The sequence below is a fragment of the Pseudophryne corroboree genome, chromosome 8 (assembly GCF_028390025.1).
Source record: "Pseudophryne corroboree isolate aPseCor3 chromosome 8, aPseCor3.hap2, whole genome shotgun sequence".
NCBI lineage: Eukaryota > Metazoa > Chordata > Amphibia > Anura > Myobatrachidae > Pseudophryne > Pseudophryne corroboree.
Window position 1 is genome coordinate 386782206 of NC_086451.1, and position 27061 is coordinate 386809266.

General features: G+C 47.7%; 1 protein-coding gene across 3 annotated transcripts in view; it reads right to left on the reverse strand.

The window, feature by feature from the left end:
* The window catches only part of LTBP4 (latent transforming growth factor beta binding protein 4), a 411741-nt gene that overhangs the window by 222469 nt on the left and 162211 nt on the right, over positions 1 to 27061 (reverse strand). For 2 of the 3 annotated variants that reach the window (XM_063937672.1, XM_063937671.1), the window contains exon 5: positions 11458 to 11619. The exons of the other annotated variant lie outside the window; for it this stretch is intronic. In XM_063937672.1, coding sequence (XP_063793742.1) covers positions 11458 to 11619 — 162 coding nt within the window. The remainder of the gene's footprint in view (positions 1 to 11457; positions 11620 to 27061) is intronic. 3 annotated transcript variants of the gene reach the window in all.

Genomic DNA, 27061 nt, shown 5'->3' on the forward strand with positions numbered 1-27061 from the left:
CGTTGCCACAAGGGGGGTAATTCCAAGTTGATCGCAGCAGGATTTTTGATAGCAATTGGGCAAAACCATGTGCACTGCAGGGGAGGCAGATATAACATGTGCAGAGAGAGTTAGATTTGGGTGGGTTATTTTATTTCTGTGCAGGGTAAATACTGGCTGCTTTATTTTTACACAGCAAATTAGATTGAAGATTGAACACACCCCACCCAAATCTAACTCTCTCTGCACATGTTATATCTGCCTCCCCTGCAGTGCACATGGTTTTGCCCAATTGCTAACAAAAATCCTGCTGCGATTAACTTGGAATTACCTCCTATAAGCGGTAATAAGAAATTATAGTGATCAGGTCTGGAACCTGATAATTAATAAATATGCCCCTTACAGCCAAAATTTGGCCAAATCACAGCGACCATTATTTCTGGCAAACCTCTTGAGAAAAATAAATTATATTTTCCCCAATATTTATAATGGTTAAATACGTACTCAGGCTGCCTTCTACTTACACTGCACACATGTATCCATATGTACCCATATGTAACTGTATTGCGCTGGAAACTGCCTCTCTTATGCCAAACTGATATTTATTCATATGTATCGTATTAATTCCCTGGAATCTGTTCCAAAAAGTTCAATATTTATGGTTGGTCTCCATTGCTCCATACCTCATCTATTGCTAAAGTCAAACATACCTGCTCAAAACAACAACCACACTAAAAGGATACATATTTATTTTACACTGGTGCTTTACTATGTACAGCTTCCACTTATGCTCAGCTGTCCATAAATGGTCTTCTCGCCTTTGGGTACCACCTCCGCTGGAAGACAGCGCTATATATGCCCCATGTTTTTAAGCATACTATTGTTCCAGCTGCTGAGAATCTTCACCAGGTTTATTACAGGTTCTTGTAGATCTGCTTGTGATTAGTGAACACTCAAACTAAGTGCAGGTTTCCCTCCTGCAGGGAGATACATGCTCCAGAAGGGCCTGTACCTCATTACAACTGTGACATTCCACCCATTCCACCAAATTACTGTTCTCTGGGTAAGCAAGTGAGCGCATGGAAACTCACAGTCGCTCAGCGTGTGGTTTCCATGTGCAAACCCCCACCTTACATGTTACATTAGACATCTGAATGGTTTATAAAGGGAGGAACTTGCTGCGACTACAATGTGGGGCAAAGGGGGAGACATCACTGGCAGCCGTCCAATCACAGTGTCAGAGCCGCTGAGTGGTGCTTTCTCCATAGCCATGAGCTCATACTGCTGTTACTCTGCAGGAACAGTGTGTGTGTTATATCTAGCTAACAAGGGGTTACGTGGAGGTCTGCTTTTACACATAGCAACAGGGTATGAGCTCTGCAGTAAATAGAGTTCACGTAGATGTCCCGCTCATAGGAAAATAAACTCGAACATAAGAGAAGAGGCATTGACGGGTGCTGGAAGGTGATGGATGCATGGAGGTGGCCAGTATCAATAAGGTATAGCAATGCAAAAGTGGCCAGTTCATTTCTATAGAAGAGATACTGAAAGTGAGCTTCCATTCCATTAGAGATTTCCATCCAAGCCACTTTCCAAGTCCTGCACCAGCCCAAATGGTAATCAACACTACACTATACCAATCTATGGGGGAAATTCCAAGTTGATCGCAGCAGGAATTTTTTAGCAGTTGGGCAAAACCATGTGCACTGCAGGGGAGGCAGATATAACATGTGCAGATAGAGTTACATTTGGGTGGGTTATTTTGTTTCTGTGCAGGGTAAATACTGGCTGCTTTATTTTTACACTGCAAATTAGATTGCAGATTGAACACACCACACCCAAATCTAACTCTCTCTGCACATGTTATATCTGCCTCCCCTGCAGTGCACATGGTTTTGCCCAACTGCTAAAAAAATTCCTGCTGCGATCAACTTGGAATTACCCCCCATGTACACACTCCTGCTATGTTCCGCTGCAGAATCTGATTGTTGGAGTAAATACTCACCAGACTGAAGGGTAGGCTGCTAGTTGCCATATGCACGGTCCAGTCACGTTATTATGACCTCCAGCTAATAGCCAGAGTAACCGCCGTATGCAGCACAGACAGCAGCTAGATGGGCTGGGAGTGACTCAAGAAGATGCTGGTAGGTTGGCTTCAGTGGTGCCAAGGGTGGGCGGTTACTCTTTACCCGGGCCTGCTGGAGGGTCCCGGGTCCCACTGCTCCCCCCCCCCCTTCCCCATTGTAGACAGCGTGAGGCCACTTGGGAGGAGAAAGAGGACTATCTGCTGACCACGTCCCCCCCCCCCCTCGTTCAGTGGCATCCTCACAAAAGCTATTATGATACTTCCTACGAAGGGTGCTTGCAACACCTCACTGCATTGGCAGCACCCCCTCCCCATGGCTGTCAGCGCCTCTGGCTGGCACAGGTACATTTTGACGGTGAGCTGCTCCACTGTAGCATGTCGGTCAGCCCTCACACACCTACGTAGCCAACAATCACCTCTCACATCAATGGCACGTGGGGCTCCGCAGTTTCTATGTCGATTATTCGCAATGGTGCCATTTGTCCAGTCACATTACACCTCCACCATAGCAGCACGCGGACAGGTTACAAACTGCGCTGTTTCAGAAATACCACCGCCCTTGGCCGAAAGCCGATTATCATCTGTTTTTACAACTCAGATAATTCGCCCCTTTTACCCATGACAGCAATGAGCCTATCCCACACCTTATATACCCACCAGGCCAGCACACGACACATGATGTTCTTCATGGACTATACGCTGCCGACGTCAAATGTAGGAGGTGGTCATAATAATGTGACTCAACCATGTATCATTTCCAATTTTGGGCAGCTAGCCTAATATAGCAGGACGCATGGCCCAAAACCAGCTGCAGGCTTAAGATCGGTATTTATATTTATTGTGTATTTATATTCATATCATATATGTGTGTATATATATATATATATATATATATATATATATACACATATATATATATATATTTATGTGTTTATATACAATATATAATTTATATATAACATATATTATATATAAGATATATAAATGTGTGTGTTTCTTATTAAATTGACGTTATAATAATCATCAGTGAAATTCATTACTGGTCAGCACTCTTTTTGGATAGTTATTGTCAGCGCCGTCACTACGTGTGTGCCAGGTGTGCCTGGCACACAGTGCAGTTGCCCTGAGGGCTCAACAGCCAGCGGCTTGTAATGAGTCAAATTGACTCATTACAAGCCGCCTCTGCTGTGTGCGCCGCGCTGAAGCCGGAGGCAGGGGAGGAGAGCAGCAGCGCCAGAGGAGCTTCCCTCATCCCAGCATTCACAGCGGCGGCCAGCCAATGCGGAAGGAGAGGGGACTGCTGCAGCGGCGCCACTACCAATTACATAGCGCTACTGCAGCTCCAGTCCCCCTCCCTCCTCCTCCTTCTCCCCTGCGGCTGCCCGGGATCTGCCAGCACGAGGAGCCTGACTTCCAGCGGGGAGAGATGGTAAGTATCTCTCTCTCTCTCTCTCTATCTATTCTGTCTGCTGCAATGTGTAAAAAGGGGGACTGGCTGCCATAATGTGTAAAAAGGGGACTCTGTCTGCCGTAATGTGTAAATGGGGGACTGGCTGCTGTAATGTGTAAAAAGGGGGACGCTGTCTGCCGTAATGTGTAAAAGGGGACGCTGTCTGCCATAATGTGTAAAAAGGGGGACGCTGTCTGCCGCAATGTGTAAAAAGGGGGACTGGTTGCTGTAATGTGTAAAAAGGGAGACTGGCTGCCGTAATCTGTAAAAAGGGGGACTGTCTGCCGTAATGTGTAAAAAGGGGGACTGTCTGCCGTAATGTGTAAAAAGGGGGACGCTGTCTGCCGTAATGTGTAAAAGGGGATGCTGTCTGCCATAATGTGTAAAAAGGGGGACGCTGTCTGCCGCAATGTGTAAAAAGGGGGACTGGTTGCTGTAATGTGTAAAAAGGGAGACTGGCTGCCGTAATGTGTAAAAAGGGGGACTGTCTGCCGTAATGTGTAAAAAGGGGGACTGTCTGCCGTAATGTGTAAAAAGAGGGATGCTGTCTGCCGTAAAGTGTAAAAACGGGGACGCTGTCTGCTGTAATGTGTAAAAAGGAGGACTGTCTGCTGTAATGTGTAAAAAATGTGTAATGTCTGCTGTACCTGCTGTAGTGGCGCTACTGTGCAGTGTAATTTGAATAATGGAGACTGCTGTGCACCATAGTATGAATTGGTATTATTTTGTGGCCACGACCCTTCCCCCTGTCTTGCATGGGGGGGGGGGGGGGGGGGGGGGGGGCGCCAACGCCGTTTCTTGCACACAGCACTAAAATGCCTAGTTACAGCACTGGTTATTGTGTATATATTTGTTTATGCTTGTTGCAAAATAGATATTTAGATTACTAATCCCATACTTGGTATTGTAATTATTGATTTTTGGGGATAGTTGGATGTAGAAGATGCTTGCCAATAATATATATTTTGTTGCTGTTATTTATAATTGTTGTGCCAGAAATCTATGTTTTATTTCATATATATTGCTTTATTTTGATAATGACTTAAATAGGCTGCCTCCGCTATAAGGTAATACCTGGCACACCTAGCATGTCATAGAAAACTTATTTTGTACACATGAAGAATCCTAAATCTTCTTTGCAAGTTACCCACGGAGTGCGGAACATATGTGGCAGCCAGTGGAAGTAGCTGTACTTCTTTCTGTCATCATTCAAATGGTTCTCACTCTCATGGACATCACTCTCATGGGTTCGGTATGATTTACCGGCAGCCAGTATGCCGGCCGTCAGAATACTGACAACTGCATCCCGGCCGCCAATATGCCGGCAGCGGGGCGAGCACAAAGAGTCCATCGCTGCGCTCGCCACAGGTTCTATTCTCACTCTATGGGTGTCGTGGACCCCAACGAGTGGGAATAGTCCTGTTTGGCTGGTATTCCGGCTGCCGGCATTGCCAGCTGTCGGGATTCCGGCGCTGGTATCCTGAATTCCGAGATCCTAACTGCTGGCAACTTGAACGTATACCCTTTCATGGACATCTTGAAGAATACACTTTGAGACCTCGTAGAGGCTCTGTTACCTGAAGATCATCAGATTTGGAAATAATATACTATTACTAAGTGAAAGTGCTTGGAGATATATTACCTTATTTTTTTCTACTTGACCTCTCACTTTGAGCTACTTAACCTCTATAAATATAATAGCAAACATCTTCAGACATTAGATTTGTTAAACCTTCCCTCCACTCTCAGCCTTCCCCCTGCCCGCTCCCGCTGTCAAGGCATTCTGTAGCTCAGACAAAAGTCACTGAGGACAGTTTATTCAATGACATTCACTAAAGCATACGTTAGAAGCCCAGATGACAGTTTAAAATTGACAGAGAAGCAGTAAAATTCCCAGCAGGAATTGTATAATTCTATTTGTGATCAAAGATGAGACAGAGGCAACTTCAGAATGTTCCATCAAAGAAAATAGTGTACGCATTTGCTAATATGTTCCTATGTCCATTTGTAGTAACAACAGTACTGCTGAAATTAACTATTTCAGGTAAGAAATGATCTATAACAGTGATCACTAGGCCATCTCAAAGGAACTGGTGAACTGGTCTAATTTACACACTAGCCACCAGATTGGATGTCTTGGTAGTCACTAACCACAAGTCTGGAGATCTGATTTAAACACTGTTCACCAAATTAGAGGTTTCACTAGACATTAGATTGGAGGTAATGCCATATGCAGATGAGAGGTCTTGATACACTCTAGATAGCAGAATGAAGGTCCTGATACACTAGCCAGCAGATCAGGGCCCTGATACACTAGCCAGCAGATCAGTGGTCCTGAGACTCTAGCCATCAGATCAGGGCCCTGATACACTAGCCAGTAGATCAGTGGTCCTGATACACTAGCCAGCAGATCAGTGGTCCTGATACACTAGCCAGCAGATCAGTGGTCCTGATACACTAGCCAGCAGATCAGTGGTCCTGATACACTAGCCAGCAGATCAGTGGTCCTGATACACTAGCCAGCAGATCAGTGGTCCTGATACACTAGCCAGCAGATCAGTGGTCCTGATACACTAGCCAGCAGATCAGTGGTCCTGATACACTAGCCAGCAGATCAGTGGTCCTGATACACTAGCCATCAGATCAGTGGTCCTGAGACTCTAGCCATCAGATCAGTGGTCCTGATACACTAGCCAGCAGATCAGTGGTCCTGAGACTCTAGCCATCAGATCAGTGGTCCTGATACACTAGCCAGTAGATCAGTGGTCCTGATACACTAGCCAGCAGATCAGTGGTCCTGATACACTAGCCAGCAGATCAGTGGTCCTGATACACTAGCCAGCAGATCAGTGGTCCTGCTACACTAGCCAGCAGATCAGTGGTCCTGATACACTAGCCAGCAGATCAGTGGTCCTGATCAGGGGGCGGTTCTAGACCTTGTGGCACCCAGGGCGAAAGTTTCCTTTGGCGACCTGCGCCCCTCCCCTCCAACAAATTAGATTATTCCTACACGTAAATGGTCTACCCTGTCTTTGGGAGAATATTCAAGTACTGCAATGCAATATGGGTAATCCGTAAGGAAACCTCAATTATTGTTGCTAGCACCCCATAATGATGTGAGCAAAAACGAGTGATTCTTACCTCCTAGATTTTCCGCTATGTGTGTTCCATTGGTTCTCCCCCTTAGAATGATAGTCCTTTGTCATGTGCAGCCAGGTGCATAACTAGAAATATCTGTGCCCCATAGCAAAATTGAGATGGGGCATTTAATGCATCATCATAAAGTCATACCCTCCACAATGTCTGCACCACCTCCGGTCAGTATCCAATAGAACAGAGTACAAATTCTATTAGTGGGTTGGGGTTGTGTTACCCAGCCGCAACTAAGCCCCTTACAAGTGGGAATAGTCCCTGTTAGTCGACATGCTGACAGTCGAGATTTTGAGAGGGCGGGATGAAGGGGTCGGATCGCCGGTCACATAACTACATCCCCTATTAGTAGCAATCCGCCACAGTGGCCTGAATTACATATACACTCATTTTACCCTCATTAGTTCCAAGTCATATAAGAGTCTGTTTAAATGAGTTATGAACATTTACAGTATTGGGCATGATTAGGTTGGGAGCAAAGCAAACAAAAGGAACAACTTTGTACTTGGACAAACCATGTTGCAAGCAAGGCGAGGGGTGCAAATACATTTATGTTTATGCATGCAGGGTAAATACTGGCTGCTTTCTGCATGTAACCCACAAATACTGAACAGATTTATTTTTACACTGCAATATAGAGATCAGCTAGGACACACCCTCCCATCTGTAAATCTCTCTGCACATGTTACATCTGCCCCACCTGCACTGCAGCATGGTTTGGCAAATGAGCAAATTTCCACTATTTGTTTGCTTTAATCCCATTTCAACCCTATCATGTTTATACTTTAAACATAGTTCCCAATTGTCATTTTCGACTGTTCAAGAAGTGCTGGGCAATGCCCCCAGCGTGGTGAGCAACGGGACGTGATGTGTGCCCATGTAACGGAAGCATAATGTGTGGCAATGCCCTCTTTTTGTGCCCACATCTCCAGCACATAGACAAATTCCCGATGACCCCTCCCATGGGTGGTATGCTATAAAGCACATACTTTCCCCTATAGTCACATGGGCTATTATGGCTATAGTCATACCTCCCAAAATCGAAGAACCTGAAAGAGGGACATCTCGGCGCGCGTAGCGCGCCCGCATCCGAGAAGGGGTGTGGCCTACTCAGGAGGGCCCACGATCGCGAGCCACGCCCCATTTTTCATCAGGGAGGGGGGCATAGTCAGCGCTCTGTGAGCTGCTGGCATGCCCCCTCTCCTCCCGTCTCCCCTGAATAGACGCTGTGCGCATGAGACAGAGCCTCCCAGCTGCCCCCCCCACCGCCGGACACTGTGGCCCGTGGGTGGGACAGCCCCAAAAAACCAGGACTGTCCCGCGAAAATCGGGACAGATGGCAGGTATGCTATAGTTACACCCTTATGCAGAGCCAAAACACTGCTGTCCGTTCCAATGAAAATGTCAGTTATGACCTGTGTGGAATGTGCCCGTAGATTTCCTTCATTGAAAAAGAGAATGTCTAGTGTGGAATGAGGATGTGCAAACTGCCAGTGAGAGCAGAGTGTCAGGACTAGTAATCAGATGAGAGACCTCCTGCCTCACATTACAACATATTCTGACCGGGTTTGTTCTGTGTGACAATTGCTGTCGCTATGATGCAACAACTGGGATTGAATTCCAAACATATTACCCTATTCAGTAAGGATTGTAAAATTTGCGTTTCACAATCCAGCCGATTATCGAACGACTCTGCATGCGCAGAATTCGCATTGCACAAGCGCGGGAAAATGTAGCGACAGAAATTGCGTAGAGATCGTGATCGCAATGCAGCCGCTGTTTGACTGACAGGAAGCCGGCATTTCTGGGCGGAAATCTGCCGTTTTCTGGGTGTGTCAGAAAAAACGCAGGCGTGCCCAGGCGTTTTTAAGGAGGGCCTCTGATGTCAGCGATGACCATTTCCAGCCTCCTGTGTTACAAGAATTGTGGACGACCTTCCCTGGCGCAGATAGGAAAAACTTCAATGTTTCTATAAGTGCGTATGGTTTTACAATCAGTCCACATATTGCGATGCAATTTCTGCAATTATTTTTTTCTTTATTTCTGGGCAGCAACTATTTGATTACAGCAACTGCTTTTTAGCAGAAATTGCAATCCTTGCTGAATAAGGTCCCTAGTCTTGAACCCCGAGTTTACAAATGATTTGTGTTTTTGTGGGCTGCACCAAGCACGCCAGCCTTTCATGATGGATGTGTGCGCACTTTGAAGGTCAGTGCCTAGTGCCCCATTAGTACCCAATATGCAATAGAAGGAAATTGGGTTTACATTGCTAAAAGGAAATGTACACAGACAAAAATATATGTTATATAGATTTCTACGCATCATCCAGTCGTCACCATCAGTGCCAGGGGCAAAAGATGTGCCTCCAAACTGGAATATGACCAACTCTACATAGCCTGCAATTGCATGAACACCCTGGCCCTCATTCCGAGTTGTTCGCTCGCTAGCTGCTTTTAGCAGCATTGCACATGCTAGGCCGCCGCCCTCTGGGAGTGTATCTTAGCATAGCAGAATAGCGAACGAAAGATTAGCAGAACTGCTACTAAATAATTATTTGTAGTTTCTGAGTAGCTCCAGACCTACTCACAGCGTTCGGCCAGCCACTCCCCCGTTTCTCCAGACACTCCCGCGTTTTTCCATGACACGCCTGCATTTAAGCACACTCCCGGAAAACGCTCAGTTACCACCCAGAAACGCCCCTTTTCTGTCAATCGTTCACCGATCAACAGAGCGACTGAAAAGCGCCGCAGGATCCACAGCAAATCTGCTAAGTTTTTAGTTAAATAACTAAGCGCATGCGCCCTGCGTGCCTTGCGCATGCACAATTAGCAACAAATCGCAGCATAGCGAAAATCGTCAACGAGCGAACAACTCGGAATGACCCCCACTGTTACAGCCCTCTTTGGGTGTAAGGGCCTAATTCAGAGTTGATCGCAGCAGCAAATTTGTTAGCAGTTGGGCAAAACCATGTGCACTGCAGGGGGGGGGGGGGGCAGATGTAACATGTGCAGAGAGAGTTAGATTTGGGTGTGGTGTGTTCAAACTGAAATCTAAATTGCAGTGTAAAAATAAAGCAGCCGGTATTTACCCTGCACAGAAACAATATAACCCACCCAAATCTAACTCTATCTGCACATGTTACATTTGCCCCACAGTGCACATGGTTTTGCCCAAATGCTATCAAATTTGCTGCTGCGATCAACTCTGAATTACCCCCTAAGTGTGGATGTGTCTGTGAGTGAAATGCATTTGACTCTGCATCACCCTCACTTGTGTGCGCCCATTTTGAGCATGCACAGTGTGACTATACCAAGATATGGTCTGCAAACAGGCATACGGTCAACTCTGCATCAGTCCCTTAATGTACGCTCTCAGGAGATTCCTCCGCAAACGGCACGTTTGTGTGCACTTCCATCTAGGGGCATTATGTAAATGTATTAATGCCAAATCAATGCCCAACCTCCAACAGCTGTACATGTGTATGTGTGTAATTGTAATACATAGCATGCAGCTGGAAATGCTTTTCTCCTTCTATGTGCAACATTGAGGTGCAGTGCGGGTCTCATTACTGTTCAGGACAAAAGAAAATCTGTGCCAAGTCTGAGCTGTTGCAAAAGTCCTTTGGAGAACTTGAAACAGCAAAACACCCATCCGCTGGGCAAGAAAGAAACGCCACTGACAATCCACCTTCTCCTCCCCTTTATGTCATTCTAATAATCTCACCCTGAGATCTCCTTTCTGCACCGCTCTGCAGAACATGGCACTCCGCTACGCCTACTTTGTGCTCCGCTAGGAACACCTTCGCAGGGTGCGTTACTGCGAAGGGATCAGTTGGGCACCCTGCCCAACTGATCCCTGAGCAAACTGCGCCTCTTGGTAAACGCTGTCATTTTGTTCCATAAACCAATGCAGCCTGGGGTATATCTGGGTGCAGTAACGCAGTTCCAGGTACAGGTCTGGAGTCGCCTCTGCATTGTGGAGCAGCCGTTTCGCACTTTGGGGGTCATTCCGAGTTGATCGCTGGCTAGCAACTTTTTGCAGCGCTGCGACCAGGTTAAAACTCGGCAAAACTGCGCATGCATATGCACTGCAATGCGCAGGCACATCGTACGGGTACAAAGCAGATCGGTGCTGGGCAATGGATTTAACGAAGAATCCATTCGCACAGCTGATTGCAAGGAGATTGACAGGAAGAGGGCGTGTATGGGTGTGAACTGACCGTTTTCAGGGAGTGGTTGGAAAAACGCAGGCGTGTCCAAGCGTTTGCAGGGCGGGTGTCTGACGTCAATTCCGGGACCGGACAGGCTGATGTGATCGCAGCGGCTGAGTAAGTTCAGACCTACTCAAAAACTGCACAAAACTTTTTTGTACCGCTCGGCTGCACAAGCGTTCGCACACTTGCAAATCTAAAATACACTCCCCCATAGGCGGCGACTATCTGATCGCAGCGCTGCAAAAGATAGCTAGCGAGCGATCAACTCAGAATGAACCTCTTTGTAAATTGCTTTCTATTGCAGTATCTATAGCTTTTGTGTGCAGCATAAATAAGATTGTAAGCTCTGTGGTTTATGAACAGCATTACCAGAGTATTACAATGTCAGTGCTATTTAAGGACAGGGACATCATTTATCAATATCATTGATTATACAGTCACCATTGAGAATCTTGTAACATACAAAACCAAGGAGCAGCTCTGTTATAACATATACTGTAGTAATGAATGACACAGTATAGAGTGCATGTTCTATGTACAAAACTTTCATGCAGTGACAGAGAATTAGGTCATACTCACAGGCTCGGAATCCGTGCTGCCCGTGGTTCCTGGCGACTTCATCACTGTACACAGTGGTCATGTTCCCTTTCTCACACTTGTTAGTGCACCGGTCCCCCAAACACTGAACGCGGCAGATCATTGGCGTGAACATCACTCTCACCTTCTCCACCTGTCCAGACGCTGGTATCCACCCCAAGCAGCAAAGAGATACAGAAAGAAAGATTAATTTCCCTTCCATTTTCAGCTCTCACTCCCAGAGGCCCCGATGGATTGCAAGCTCTTGGGGGCCTCAGGGAGTGGGTTCAGTTTTGTTCTTGGGGCTGTGTGGGTTTTTGCAGAGATTGTCTTCTTCCTGAACTCCTCCTGCCTCTCACGTAGAAGGAGAAGGGGGGAGAAATGGAGGAGATTTGTGGGAACTGGATATTTGTTCCTTTGGGGTCTGGTGTTTTTAGAACCCCTCACACAAGAGACTGCAGAGTTGGACTGAGTGACACCCTCACTTTATTGAAGCAATAAAAGTAAGAAAAAAAAAAGGAGAGAAAGAAAAGAGTGAGCGAGGGAGGACGGATAAGGGAGTGACAGAAAGCAAGAACAGTTACACAGCATGCTGGCTACAATATGAAATGTGGATCAACTAATTAAAAACAGCCACTGGGCAGTGATCCAACAACAATGTTTACAAGGGTATCCTGTCAGCCATTAGTAGGGCTTATTTTAACCCCATTCACTCCCTGCTCCGAACTCTTTTATACAGGCTGGGTGCAATTACCAGTCAGGACAACTAGACATTAGCCTAAGATGCCAAGGGTCATCTTCAGATAGGCTGCACAGATCTAATCCAGCATGCTTTCTGCACCTGCTTCTGGAGGTAGAATAGCTACAGGAGTATTGTTAGCCATGTTACATTGGTACAATGCAAAGAGGGTCCAGGAATATATACAGAGAGGCTTCCAATGGATTGACCTCTGACCGCCGATCCCTACTGACTACTGTGCATGTCCTGTGGAAGTCTAAGCTCTGGGTCATTTACGTGATGTTCATGCTGGATGGAATAGACGAGCTGAATAGATGTTAGATAGATTTAATTGTACAGTGCAGTTATCCCTGTTTCAAACATCAGCTCGCAACAGGCCAGAACTGATTCTATAGCAAGGTGGTGTTCTTCTAACCCTCAATCAGGTGCAGCTGGCCTTACACTCATGTTTGTGTTCTCTTTTTTTTTTTGCTTCAGATTTTCTGCTGAAATGGCTCGTAAAACCTACGATTTCTCTCTTTGTACGTCCTAATGAAGGTCACTGATCACTTTAAGAGCGTTAGAACTTAGAATTGAGTTAATTAGGTGCTAATGACGATTTTCTAACAGGTGCCTGTCAGGTGCACTGCGCCTGGACCCAGGAGTCCCAGAGGTGCACCTGATGGAGGGTTAAAGGGGAGACATAGAAAGGAATTATGGGGTTTATGTACTAAGACTTGGAGAGAGATAAAATACCAACCAACCAGCTCCTAAGTATCATTTTTAAAACACAGCCAGTAAGGAACTGGCTGGCTGGTACTTTACCTCTCTCTCCAAGGCTTAGTAGATAGACCCCTTAGTTCATTTTATTTCACTGCTCCACTTGGTGGTAATTAAGGGTGGCTTAATAAATACGATTGGACGAAGCCCTGTGAATTTCTCATGGAGAAGCATACGCTTCACCCTGCATTATTGCTACAATAGATAAAATCCCTATGGAGTAGGTAAACCAGATGTCACGCAATTCTTTTTTGTTTAGATTTTTAGTAGTCAACTCCTGTCAATCAGGCAGAGGCGTTCGTGGGGCGGCGACGCTCTGCTTCAAGGCGGAGACGGAGTGTTGCGGGGTGGCGCCAGGCAAATGGTGGGTGCGACGGTGGCGTGATTGGGGCAGCTGCGTGGCGTCACACGCAGCCACTGCGATCAGTAAAATGGCGGATGGCTTCCCCATGTTTAGCTGCGGAGGGGGGGGGTAGGTTTAGGCTGTGGGGAGGGGAGGTTAGGGTTAGGCACCATCGCAACAGGGTTAGACTGCGGGCGGAGGAGAGGGTTAGGTTTAGGCTGCCGGGAGGGTGAGTTAAGGCCCATACACACTTGACGATAAAATGAACGACGTCGTTCATTTCAGCCCTCATCAACGACGTCGCTCATTATATCGTCAAGTGTGTATGTATCCGACGACCACCGATGCGCGGCCTCGCGGGTCGTTAACGACCCTCGCTTATCTGTGGAGCATGTATGCTCAATTTCCACTATGGTCGTTACCGACCAGAGACGTCGTTGAATGTGTATGGTGTGAACGACCAACGACCAAGCCACTGTTCACCAGCCCTGTTCCCAGCTCATTATTTTAATAAACTGTTCAGCTTGGATGCTTCAACGATGAATGGTCTATGGTCTTTGGTCTTTCGTCTTTGGTCTTTCGTCTTTGGTCTTTCGTCTTTGGTCGTTGGTAGTGTGTATGCTCATGTCGTTTGCTCAGCTGTTCAAGGAAGTTCAAGGGAAGTCGTTAACGACGTGTGCATCGTCAAGTGTGTATGGGCCTTTAGAGTTAGTGGGCCAGGGGAAGAGGGTGCATATACTTACCTTCCCCTTTCGGGATTCCAAACACTGGGATGCCGCGGTTGGTAATCTGACCGCCGGCATCCCGACCTTCTGTAAATCGATCCCAATCCCTGATAACATGAGTCTTAATTGTTACAGCGCCTTTTTGCGTACACACTGTAACATATGCACAGTAGGAGTTTTTAAGGATTTCTGCGCATGCACTCCTTGAACATCAGCCTTGTGTGTGACTCTGAATCAGACCCTAAGTGTTCTCAGGTCGTGCTTGAGGACTATTCAAAGGTGAGAGTTATCAGTCTGATCTCTTTTTCCAGGGCTGGTGCAAATGTGCAGTCATAGTGATGATGGTTACTTTAGCCCGCAGATGGATGGGGCAATGCAGACAAAAGATGCGCCCATCTCTGAGTACAGGTGGAGATCCAAGCTTATGCCTGAGAGCGTAATGTGGCTGGCCTGTATGCTTCTCTGATCGGGCCCTAGGGCTTTAATCTAAGATATAACCAATAAAAAGTATGTGACTCCTGGACGTTATTATTTGAGGCGCGCAGCAGGAGACTCGCCATTTCTTAGATTTATGCCCCTGTCAAGCAAAGTATTATTTTTCTATTCACGCATTTCCAGAGCCAATAAACCAAACAATGACTCAAGAGTCTTCAAAGCCACCTCATAAAGTGACAAAATACTTGGGCTATTAGCATTCTAGTGTGCAGTGGAAAAAAACACATGAATCCCTTTGGCCTAAGACAGGAGAAATAAAATGGAATATCAGAATCATCAGAATCAGAATCAGCTTTATTGGCCAGGTATACTTGCGTATACTAGGAACTTGTCTTCGGTTTGCTATACAACAGCCAAGTAGGTAACAGATAAGAAGGTGGTGGTGGTGGGGGGGGGGGGGGCAAGTAAAGTCGTACAGATAGGTATACCGTAGAGACACAAGTGAGTTACATGTACGTCTAGTCAGTCAATGTTCAGGAGTTCAGCAGGCGAATCGCTTGGGGAAAGAAACTTTTGAGGCTTCTGGTGGACCTGGTGGGGACGGCCCTGTAACGCCTGCCTGAAGGAAGCAAGTTAAATATGCTGTGGACGGGGTGTAGCTGGTCCTTTACTATCTTCCATGCCCGCTTTTTAGCTCTGGACAGGTACAGGTCCTGGACTGAGGGAAGGTGAGCCGCATTACATTCTGATGCATTCTAACCCTCTAGCCAAGCAACTCCCGGTAGTCCCTTTGCTACTTTCCACTTGAGGTGGGTAGTATTGCCGTTACAGGGAAGTGGGCCCTGGGATTTTCAGTGATATGCAGAGGGATAACATCCTGCTATTGGTGATATATGCATGCTCACCCTCCTCTATGCTGCAATTTGGGTGGAGGTAACGGAGACTCCTGTAGCCAGGCCTGTTTTTCTGCATCCTTTACAGGATGTTTCAACTTCACTCTAAAGCTAGGATATCCTATGTCATGGTTGGATTTGCAAATTGTTTTTTTGGTGGAGCAGTGAGTAAGGGGATGGGTGCAGGTTCTCATCTGTAACAAGCACACCGTTGGTAACACAGTTAACATATTTCACAGCTTCTCTTTCATAGATTTCTTAAGGCCTGTGTCACGATCCGGGTATCTGGACGCCATTTCTTACCCATCAGATGCCTCCTAAGGCTGGCTCAGCGCTCCAGGACCGGATTCCATCTGTTATCCTGATGTGTACATTCCTGTATCCTCTCCTGTCACTCTGGGACGCTGTCACAGTGGACGCCATATTACACCTGGCATGGCGTCTCCCGCGGCCTCCGCCGCCGTCCCTGAACTTCTGCATGCAGAGTGTCTGAGTGGCGATTACGTCAGCCGCGGCCTCCGCTGTGTCCGCGTGGTTGGATGTGCATCTGTCAGCCTGGCGCCTCCTGTCTCCGGTGGCCGGCGCCGCCATTACTGTTTTCATGGATTACAAACCAAACTTCCCTCCAAGTGTCTGCATGGGCGCAGCCATCTTGGATTCTGTCAGCTGATCATTTCCACCAATCTGTTCTCAGTATTGATAATCTGCATAATTGCCTAGCCAATCCCTTCCTTGCTGCAGGTATAAATACACTGTGCCTGAGCAAGGAAGGCGTCAGTGCTTTGGTTGTCAAACCTAGTTCCTGTTTGTCTCTCTCCTGTGATTGTCTTCCAGGTTCCAGCTCCTGTCTCAAGACTTCCACCATAGAGACCCGCACCAGCATTCCACCTGCGGTGTAGCCTGACTCTCCAATCCATTGTGGATTCATCTGTTTCCAGCTACAACATTACCTGCTTCCAGCTCAGCTTCCAGCAGAGTACAGCTTCCCTTAAAGGGCCGGTGTCCTTTCTACACTTTACCACTCTCCACCGGTATTATTATTTCTCCGCTCTCAAGTTCTACATTTCAGTTCATATTTCATCGCTCCCAAGTTCATTTATTATTTAACTGGTTCCAGCCAGTATCCACTCCGTGCTAACAACAGTCTGGTTCCAGCCAGTATCCACAGCAGCTGTTTTATCTTCAGCAACCCAGCTTTTCCGGGAACACCAGCTGGCACAATCCTGGGTTATCTCCATTGCTACAGTCGGGCCTGGTAAGGACTTTCCATCTAGAAGATCATAAGAACTATCTCACACTACCAGTGCCCTGTGGCTCCTGCCATCCTGTAGTACCCAGGAACTGTATTTATTCTTTGCTGACTTTTACGTTTTCTTTTACTGCTGCTGTGTTGCGGAGTTGTCATAATAAACATCATTGACTTTTATCCAAGTTGTCGTGGTCACGCCTTCGGGCAGTTATTATTCATGTTACTTACATGTCCAGGGGTCTGATACAACCTCCCAGGTTCCGGTACATCTCAGCCCCTACAACTGAGGCTGCCTCCCGTCAGCTCAGGCCCTCAGTTGTGACAGTAAGCACTGACCTAATGAATCCAGCCGGAGACCAGGATCAAGCGGCCAGGCCGATGCAAGAACTGGCAGCCAGACTAGAACATCAGGAGGCTGCACAGGGCCACATCATCCGCTGTCTCCAGGATCTCTCTACTCGGCTGGATGGGATTCAGACAACTCTCCGTGGATCAGGCGCGTCTGGTGCGTCAACCACAGTGACTCCAGCTATAACCCCACCCACCGTACCCATTTCTGCTCCACGTCTTCATCTTCCAACGCCAGCAAAATTTGACGGATCTCCAAGATTCTGCAGGGGATTTCTCAACCAGTGTGAGATTCAGTTTGAGCTACAACCTGGCAATTTTCCCAGTGACCGTACAAAAATTGCCTACATTATTTCTCTTCTCAGTGGCTCAGCCCTTGATTGGGCATCACCGTTATGGGAGAGGTCCGACACCCTGCTATCTTCCTACACTGCCTTCGTGTCAACATTCAGGCGCATCTTCGACGAGCCAGGCCGGGTAACCTCAGCTGAGATTCTCCGTTTACGCCAGGGGTCACGTACTGTAGGACAATATCTGATACAGTTCCAGATCCTGGCATCCGAACTGGCATGGAACGACGAGGCCCTGTATGCTGCATTCTGGCATGGCTTATCTGAGCGTATTAAAGATGAGTTAGCTACCAGAGACTTACCTTCTAAGTTAGATGAGCTAATCTCACTCTGCACGAAAGTTGATTTACGTTTCAGAGAGAGAGCAACTGAGCGTGGAAGATCATCTGCTCCAAAATCTTCTGCTCCTCCTCCTCGTCAACTGTCACCATCTAAAGATGAGCCCATGCAACTTGGCAGTTCCCGTTTAACTCCTGCTGAGCGCCGAAGACGTCTCTCCGAGTTTCTCTGTCTCTATTGTGCAGCTCCGTCTCACACCATTAATGCCTGTCCCAAACGTCCGGGAAACTCCAAATCCTAGCTCGCCAAGGAGAGGGCCGGCTAGGAGTAATGATCTCCTCTCCATCTCCTCAAGATTGTAATCTCCCAGTCTCGCTTCAAGTTGCTCAACGTTATCGGAACGTCATTGCCCTCCTTGATTCCGGAGCAGCTGGGAACTTTATTACCGAAGCCTATGTTAAACGGTGGTCCCTACCCACCGAGAGACTTCCTTCGTCCATTTCTTTAACTGCCGTGGATGGCAGCAAAATTTTTGATGCAGTTATTTCTTTAAGGACTCTACCAGTTCGTCTGAGAGTGGGAGTTCTTCATTCCGAACTTATTTCTTTTTTAGTGATTCCAAGAGCCACACATCCTGTGGTCCTGGGCCTTCCATGGCTCCGTCTTCACAATCCTACAATTGATTGGACGACTACGCAAATCCTGGCATGGGGTTCCTCCTGTGCTGAGACATGTTTGTTTAAAGTATTGCCTGTCTGTTCTTCCTCCCCCAGGTCGTCTGATGTTCCACCTCCTCCATATCAAGATTTCACGGATGTGTTCAGTAAAGCTTCAGCTGATATCCTTCCTCCTCATAGAGAATGGGACTGTCCGATTGATCTCGTTCCAGGGAAGGTTCCACCTCGAGGCCGAACTTATCCGTTGTCCCTGCCTGAGACGCATTCTATGGAGGAATATATTAAAGAGAACCTAGCAAAGGGGTTCATTCGACCTTCTTCTTCTCCAGCCGGCGCAGGCTTCTTTTTTGTAAAAAAGAAAGATGGTGGTCTGCGGCCGTGCATCGACTACAGAGGTTTGAACGACATTACCATCAAGAACCGTTATCCTTTACCCCTGATTACTGAGCTCTTTGACAGAGTTAGCGGAGCTACCATCTTTACAAAGCTGGACTTGCGAGGTGCATACAATCTCATCCGGATCCGTGAGGGTGACGAGTGGAAGACCGCCTTTAACACCCGTGACGGACATTATGAGTACCTCGTCATGCCCTTCGGATTGAGCAATGCTCCAGCTGTCTTCCAGCATTTTGTCAATGAGATCTTCAGAGACATTCTATACCGTCATGTCGTGGTCTATCTAGACGATATCCTCATTTTTGCCAACGATTTAGAGGAACATCGTTTTTGGGTTAAAGAGGTTCTGTCCCGTCTCCGTGTCAATCATCTCTATTGCAAATTAGAAAAATGCGTCTTTGAAGTCAAGTCCATTCCGTTTCTAGGGTACATTGTGTCCGGTTCCGGACTAGAGATGGATCCTGAGAAACTACAAGCAATCCAAAATTGGCCGGTACCCTTAACCCTCAAAGGGGTCCAGAGGTTCTTAGGGTTCGCCAACTATTACCGAAAGTTTATACGAGACTTTTCCACCATTGTGGCGCCTATTACTGCTTTCACTAAGAAGGGTGCTAACCCGTCCAAGTGGTCTGAAGAAGCCATGCAAGCATTTCATCTTTTAAAACAAAGGTTCATCTCTGCGCCTGTTCTGAAACAGCCTGACATCGACTCTCCTTTCATCTTAGAGGTGAATGCCTCCTCCGTTGGAGTAGGAGCGGTGTTATCTCAGAGGGCTAAAGATGGCCATTTACACCCTTGCAGTTTCTTCTCCCGGAAGTTCTCCCCAGCTGAGCGCAACTATGCCATTGGCGACCAGGAGTTGCTAGCCATCAAGCTCGCTCTAGAAGAGTGGAGGTATCTGTTGGAGGGAGCTTCTCATTCAATCACCATACTTACAGACCACAAGAACCTTTTATACCTGAAGGGCGCACAATGTCTCAACCCTCGTCAGGCCAGATGGGCACTTTTCTTTTCCAGGTTCGACTTTAAACTCCAGTTCTGTCCGGGCTCTCAGAATCGCAAGGCCGATGCCCTTTCCCGCTCATGGGAGCAAGAAAATGAGTCGGAGTCTTCAGACAAGCATCCTATTATAAATCCGTTGGCATTCTCCACGGTAGGGATGGACTCTACGCCCCCATCAGGGAAAAGTTTTGTGAAGCCGATGCTAAGGAAGAAGCTCATGCATTGGGCCCATGCTTCCCGTTTTGCCGGACATACAGGTATCCAAAAAACCCTGGAGTTTATCTCTAGGTCCTATTGGTGGCCAACTCTGAAAAAGGACGTCTTGGAGTTTATTGCATCTTGCCCAAAGTGTGCCCAACATAAAGTATCCCGCCAGTCGCCTGCGGGGCAACTGGTTCCACTATCCGTTCCCCGTCGACCATGGACCCACTTGTCGATGGATTTCATTACAGACTTACCCATGTGCAACAAGTTCAATACCATCTGGGTGGTAGTTGACCGGTTCACCAAGATGGCACACTTCATTCCTCTCACCGGTCTTCCGTCAGCTTCCAAGTTGGCTCAAGTATTCATACAAGAGATCTTCCGACTCCACGGTCTTCCTGAAGAAATTATCTCAGATCGAGGAGTTCAATTCACAGCCAAATTCTGGCGAAGTTTATGTCAAGTCCTCCAAGTCAAGCTAAAGTTTTCCACGGCTTACCATCCTCAGACCAATGGTCAAACCGAGAGGGTGAATCAGGACTTGGAGGCCTTCCTCCGCATCTATGTGTCCTCCTCTCAAGATGACTGGGTTCAATTACTTCCCTGGGCCGAGTTCTGTCATAACAACCAGTATCATTCTTCATCTGCTTCAACAGCATTCTTCACTAACTTTGGATTCCACCCTAAAGTCCCTGAGTTCCAACCGCTTCCAGCAACTTCTGTTCCCGCAGTGGATATCACCTTGCATCAGTTTGCCAATATCTGGAAGAGCGTACGATATGCTCTGCTCAAGGCATCGTTCAGGTACAAGAAGTTTGCGGATAAGAAGCGTCGAGCAGTTCCTGCTCTCAAGGTGGGTGATCGGGTATGGTTATCCACGAAGAATTTGAGGTTAAGAGTTCCCAGTATGAAGTTTGCACCTCGCTATATCGGTCCTTTCAAGATTGAACAAGTCATCAATCCTGTTGCTTACAGACTCCAGTTGCCTCCCTTCTTAAAAATACCCAGGACATTCCATGTTTCCCTGTTGAAACCGCTGATCTTGAATCGGTTTTATTCCTCACTTCCTCCAACTCCGAAAGTCCAAACTCAACGAGGCGTTGAGTATGAAGTGGCCAAGATCCTGGACTCACGTCACCGTTACGGTCAACTACAATATCTTATTGACTGGAAAGGTTATGGTCCTGAGGAACGTTCATGGACCAATGCTTCTGATGTCCATGCTCCTGCCTTGGTCCGGAGATTCCATTCCAAGTTTCCTCAAAAGCCAAAGAAGTGTCCTGGGGCCACTCCTAAAGGGGGGGGTGCTGTCACGATCCGGGTATCTGGACGCCATTTCTTACCCATCAGATGCCTCCTAAGGCTGGCTCAGCGCTCCAGGACCGGATTCCATCTGTTATCCTGATGTGTACATTCCTGTATCCTCTCCTGTCACTCTGGGACGCTGTCACAGTGGACGCCATATTACACTTGGCATGGCGTCTCCCGCGGCCTCCGCCGCCGTCCCTGAACTTCTGCATGCAGAGTGTCTGAGTGGCGATTACGTCAGCCGCGGCCTCCGCTGTGTCCGCGTGGTTGGATGTGCATCTGTCAGCCTGGCGCCTCCTGTCTCCGGTGGCCGGCGCCGCCATTACTGTTTTCATTACCACATGGATTACAAACCAAACTTCCCTCCAAGTGTCTGCATGGGCGCAGCCATCTTGGATTCTGTCAGCTGATCATTTCCACCAATCTGTTCTCAATATTGATAATCTGCATAATTGCCTAGCCAATCCCTTCCTTGCTGCAGGTATAAATACACTGTGCCTGAGCAAGGAAGGCGTCAGTGCTTTGGTTGTCAAACCTAGTTCCTGTTTGTCTCTCTCCTGTGATTGTCTTCCAGGTTCCAGCTCCTGTCTCAAGACTTCCACCATAGAGACCCGCACCAGCATTCCACCTGCGGTGTAGCCTGACTCTCCAATCCATTGTGGATTCATCTGTTTCCAGCTACAACATTACCTGCTTCCAGCTCAGCTTCCAGCAGAGTACAGCTTCCCTTAAAGGGCCGGTGTCCTTTCTACACTTTACCACTCTCCACCGGTATTATTATTTCTCCGCTCTCAAGTTCTACATTTCAGTTCATATTTCATCGCTCCCAAGTTCATTTATTATTTAACTGGTTCCAGCCAGTATCCACTCCGTGCTAACAACAGTCTGGTTCCAGCCAGTATCCACAGCAGCTGTTTTATCTTCAGCAACCCAGCTTTTCCGGGAACACCAGCTGGCACAATCCTGGGTTATCTCCATTGCTACAGTCGGGCCTGGTAAGGACTTTCCATCTAGAAGATCATAAGAACTATCTCACACTACCAGTGCCCTGTGGCTCCTGCCATCCTGTAGTACCCAGGAACTGTATTTATTCTTTGCTGACTTTTACGTTTTCTTTTACTGCTGCTGTGTTGCGGAGTTGTCATAATAAACATCATTGACTTTTATCCAAGTTGTCGTGGTCACGCCTTCGGGCAGTTATTATTCATGTTACTTACATGTCCAGGGGTCTGATACAACCTCCCAGGTTCCGGTACATCTCAGCCCCTACAACTGAGGCTGCCTCCCGTCAGCTCAGGCCCTCAGTTGTGACAGCCTGCTCCTGTGAGTGAGCAATCTCTGCTGGTATGGAGAATATATTTTAAATTTTAAAGCCTAGGAGTGTTTCAGGAGTTGTCAAAAAAGCTGTCTATGAATGAGATGGCTGGTTCTTTGCCTTCTCCTATTCAAAGTTTGAGCATCTCACCTCTAGGGGTGGTTCCACCCAAATACGCTGGGGCTTTCTCGATGATTTATTACCTCTTCTATCCAAATGCACAGTCAATGGTACTATACACTCTGATTAGGTACATTATGCTATGTCAACAGCCGACATATCAACCTTGGCGGCTCTGCTGCAATTTACCTGCTCCAGTGTGACATCAGGTCCTGGCAGTCAGGTGCTGTGATCCAGGTCAGAGCTGTGATCCTTCGTCACTCTGGTGAGGATTTCTCTCCAAGCCTTAATTCCTAACCCTCCCTCTAGTCCCTATCCCTAATACCCCCCCCCCCAGCCTAATCCTAACCTACACCTACTGCCTAACCCTCTCATCTACAGCCTAACCCTAATGTTGACATACTGACAGTGTTGGTATGTTACCTGTCAACATTTTAACAATGTCAACATCATAACTGTCATTGCTAGCCTTTTGGCTACATCCCCTGTGATCTGTGCTGTGTACTGTAGTTTATACCTCCTTTGACAATGTCTTGTGCATGGTGACATAGTTCGGTTTTCAAGTGCTACAATCCACTTTCAGATTGCTCTTCATATACCCACCTACAGTAGCTCCATGGGCTGTCCCATCTCCTGTCAGTTTTTTGGTTCAGTTTTGTATGTGTGGCTAGAGAAAAACAGGAACAAGAAGGTATGTCCTTATTGGGACAATTTTGTTTATCCAGGTACTTCAGATCCTCCAATCTGCAGGGTACCCTCACATGTTTAGAGGCCTTAGCCAGCTCATTTGGTATTCTCCTGGGAAGGCTAGTTGACTACACAACTGGGTAAGGCTTCTTAGGTGTTGACGAAGATTTGGCAAGTTATGTCACCCAGAGCAGAAGCTATGGGATTGTAGCTGTTAATTTCATCTTTGATATATGACATAATACAATAATAATTTATAGCAAGTTATGTCTTGGTTGAGTCTTTTGTAGGCCTCCCTTTGATGCCTCTAGGTTTGTATCTACTGACTCTCTATTTATTACGGTTAACCAAGAAGGGAATGACTACATTTCCTGGAGACAAGCAATGCATGCACCTTCAGGCTTAGAAATGTTTGCCATCATGTAGTGTAGCTCTTCATGGACATGTTAGGGAGTGTATGGATTTCTTGCTGGGTTCTGGACTGCACAACCGTTGTTCCAGTACTGCGCATCTCTGATTTTGGATCCTAAAATCAGCTTTATGTAAATGTCCATGGCTTTTGTAACAGAGGACTGGTGGCGCCCCAAATAAGCAATCACTTAACATGGCAGTAAGAGAGGCTTTAAATGTCTTGTTTAAAGCATTTAGCGGTCCAGATTGACACTATGCCAAATAGAAACCCCAGTTCACATATGGCACAGTTCCCCACCTGGTTATGTAGTGATGTGTGTGTGTGTGGGGGGGGGGGGGGGGCACAGTGTCGCCGGCTCTATCCTCATTCATACATTGGTGCTTAAATGCTTAATAAGTAATATTATTTCTCTTGCGTCCTAGAGGATGTTGGGGTCCATATTAGTACCATGGGGTATAGACGGGTCTACTAGGAGCCATTGGCACTTTAAGAGTTTAATAGTGTGGGCTGGCTCCTCCCTCTATGCCCCTCCTACCAGACTCAGTTTAGAAAATGTGCCCGGAGGAGCCGGTCACAGCTTGGGGAGCTCTACAGAGCTTTCCTGGAAAAAGTTTTTCTTAGAGTTTATTTTTTTACAGGAGGCTGCTGGCAACAGCCTGCCTGCATCGAGGGACTGAGGGGGGGAGCAATGTCCGCCCTGCGGGGTCTTGAACCACTGACTCCGCTGACTGGACATTGAGCTCCAGATCGCGCCCCGCCACAGGGGAACGCTCACCCCGGTAGCCAGCCGCCACCCCCCTTACAGAGCTGAAAGTGGTGAGTGAGTCACTGTCCCCCCTTGCAAGCGGGGGGTCAGTATGAAGATGACGGCTCAGCGGTACTGCGGTGCGGCGCTGTGAGGGACGCCCTGAGCCAGCACAAAACCCTACACTGACCATTTCCAGCCTGTCGGGGTCCGTGAATCTCAGCCAGCAAACAAATCCTCAGGCCAGTATAATCTTGCAAGAGCGGGAAGACAGCGCCATTGAAGGGGCGGAGCTTCTCCTCAGAGCGGACCCAGCAGCGTTCAGCGCCATTTTCCTGCCTGCAGCTCACTGCCAGTGGATGAACAGGTCCCTCCAGAGCACCTCCAGCTATCTGTACAGTACCAGGGGGTTGTAAAGGGAGGGGAGGCTGTGTATAGGCTGTGTCACCTATTAAGGGACACAGTCAGCGCCGGTCTGGGGTCTCCCTATACCTATAATAGCGCTGTGTGTGGGTTGGCTCCAATCTCTGTGTCTCTCTGCCATTCTTGGGGGGGGAAACTCTGTCTACCCAGTAACCTGTTTGTTTGTGGGGTGTTTGGTGTGTATGTGACAACATGTCTAGGGACACTGTTTCATATGCTGCAAAGGATTTATCTTCCCAGGAAGACTCCATACCATGTAATCAGGATTGCACTGTTGTAGCGCAGATCCCTGCTAGAGAGCCAGAATGGTTAGTCTCTCTGAGGGGGACTATTTCTCAGATTTCTGATAGGGTTGCTAGGACTGAGCATGCCACTCAAGTTCTGCAATCCTCTATGGTTGTATCGTCTGATACTGCTTCCTCGTGGTCCCCTGCGGTACATTCTCACAAACGTGCACTTGCCATACTTACGCAGGATGACACGGACACCGATTCTGACACTGCAGACGGTGACGGAGATGTGTCAAGGGGGACGGCATCACTTGCTAGGGGGGTGCAGTTGATGATTGAAGCTGTAAGGGATGTGTTACACATTGCTGATACAGGTGGAGGAGGCCACACTCCTGAACAGGTGCAGGAGGCCTTTTTCACAGACAGTAGAAAGCCCCCCCCCCCTCACCTTCCCGGCTTCCAAAGAATTGAATGCTATCTTTGAAAAAGCATGGGAAAATCCGGAAAAGAAATTCCAGATCCCTAAGAGGGTCTTAGTTCTTCCCAGAAGAAGATAGAAAAAGAAGTATAGAAAAAAGTGGGAGTCTCCACCGATAGTTGACGCTAGTCTCTAGGCTGTCCAAACAGGTGGTATTATCAGTCCCTGGATCTACCGCGTTGAAAGACTCGGCGGATCGCAAGGTGGATGCTACGCTAAAATCCATTTACACGGCTTCAGGGGCCATACTGCGGCCAACTATAGCCTGTGCTTGGAATGCTAAAGCTATTGCCAGGTGGTCAATCACTCTGCAGGAGGAATCGAATACGATGGATAAAGGTGACGTTGATTTATTTTTACGCCATATTCAGGATTCTGCAGGGTTCCTGGTAGATTCCATGAAGGACCTGGGTTCCATGGATGCGGGGATCTCCTCCATGTCCGTCTCGGCTCGCAGAGGTCTCTGGCTGCGCCAATGGTCTGCGGACGCGGAATCCAGGAAAAACGTGGAGAGTCTACCCTATACAGGTCAGGCTCTCTTTGGGGAGGAAAGAAGCCTGCTCCTGCTGGCTCCCAGAACCAGAAGCCCGCTTCTGATACCCCAAAGTCCTCCGCATGACGGTGGACAGCTAGGCCTGGGGGACGGTCAGGTGGGGGCAAGACTCCGGCAGTTCAGCCACGTCTGGGTGTCGTCGGGCCTGGACCCCTGGGTACTGGATATTGTGTCCAGGGGGTACAGGCTGGAGTTTCAAGATCTCCCACCTCACCGTTTCTTCAAGTCAGGCTTGCCAGCTCTGCTGACAGACAGAACAATTCTTCTGGACGCTATCCAAAAATTGGTGGTGTCCAGGGTCATTGTTCCAGGAACAAAGGTGACTGTTCAAACCTTTTCGTGGTACTGAAGCTGGATGGTTCAGTACGGCCAATTCTGAACTTAAAATCTTTGAACCCCTACCTCAGGGAGTTCAAATTAAAAATGGAGTCTCTGAGAGCTGTCATCTCAGGTCTGAGGGAAGGGGAGTTCCTAGTGTCCCTGGACATAAAGAATGCGTATCTCCATATTCCCATCTGGTCTCCGCATCAGGCATACCTCTGGTTTGCACTGCTGGACGATCACTATCAGTTTCAAGCGTTGCCATTTGGCCTCACCACAGCATCGAGGGTCTTCACCAAGGTGATGGCGGAGATGATGGTTCTCCTACGCAAGCAGGGGGTGCACATAATTCCGTATCTGGACAATCTCCTGATCAAGGCGTCGTCCAGGGAGAAGTTGTTGCGATCCATTGCTCTCATGACACATCTGCTCAAGGAGCACGGATGGATCCTGAACCTTCCGAAGTCTCACCTGGAGCCGACAAGGAGGCTGTCTTTCCTGGGAATGATCCTAGACATAGAAGTGCAGAGGGTGTTTCTGCCGGTGGAGAAAGCATTGGTGATTCAATCAATGGTCCGAGATATCTTAAAGCCTACCCGGGTCTCGGTTCATCAGT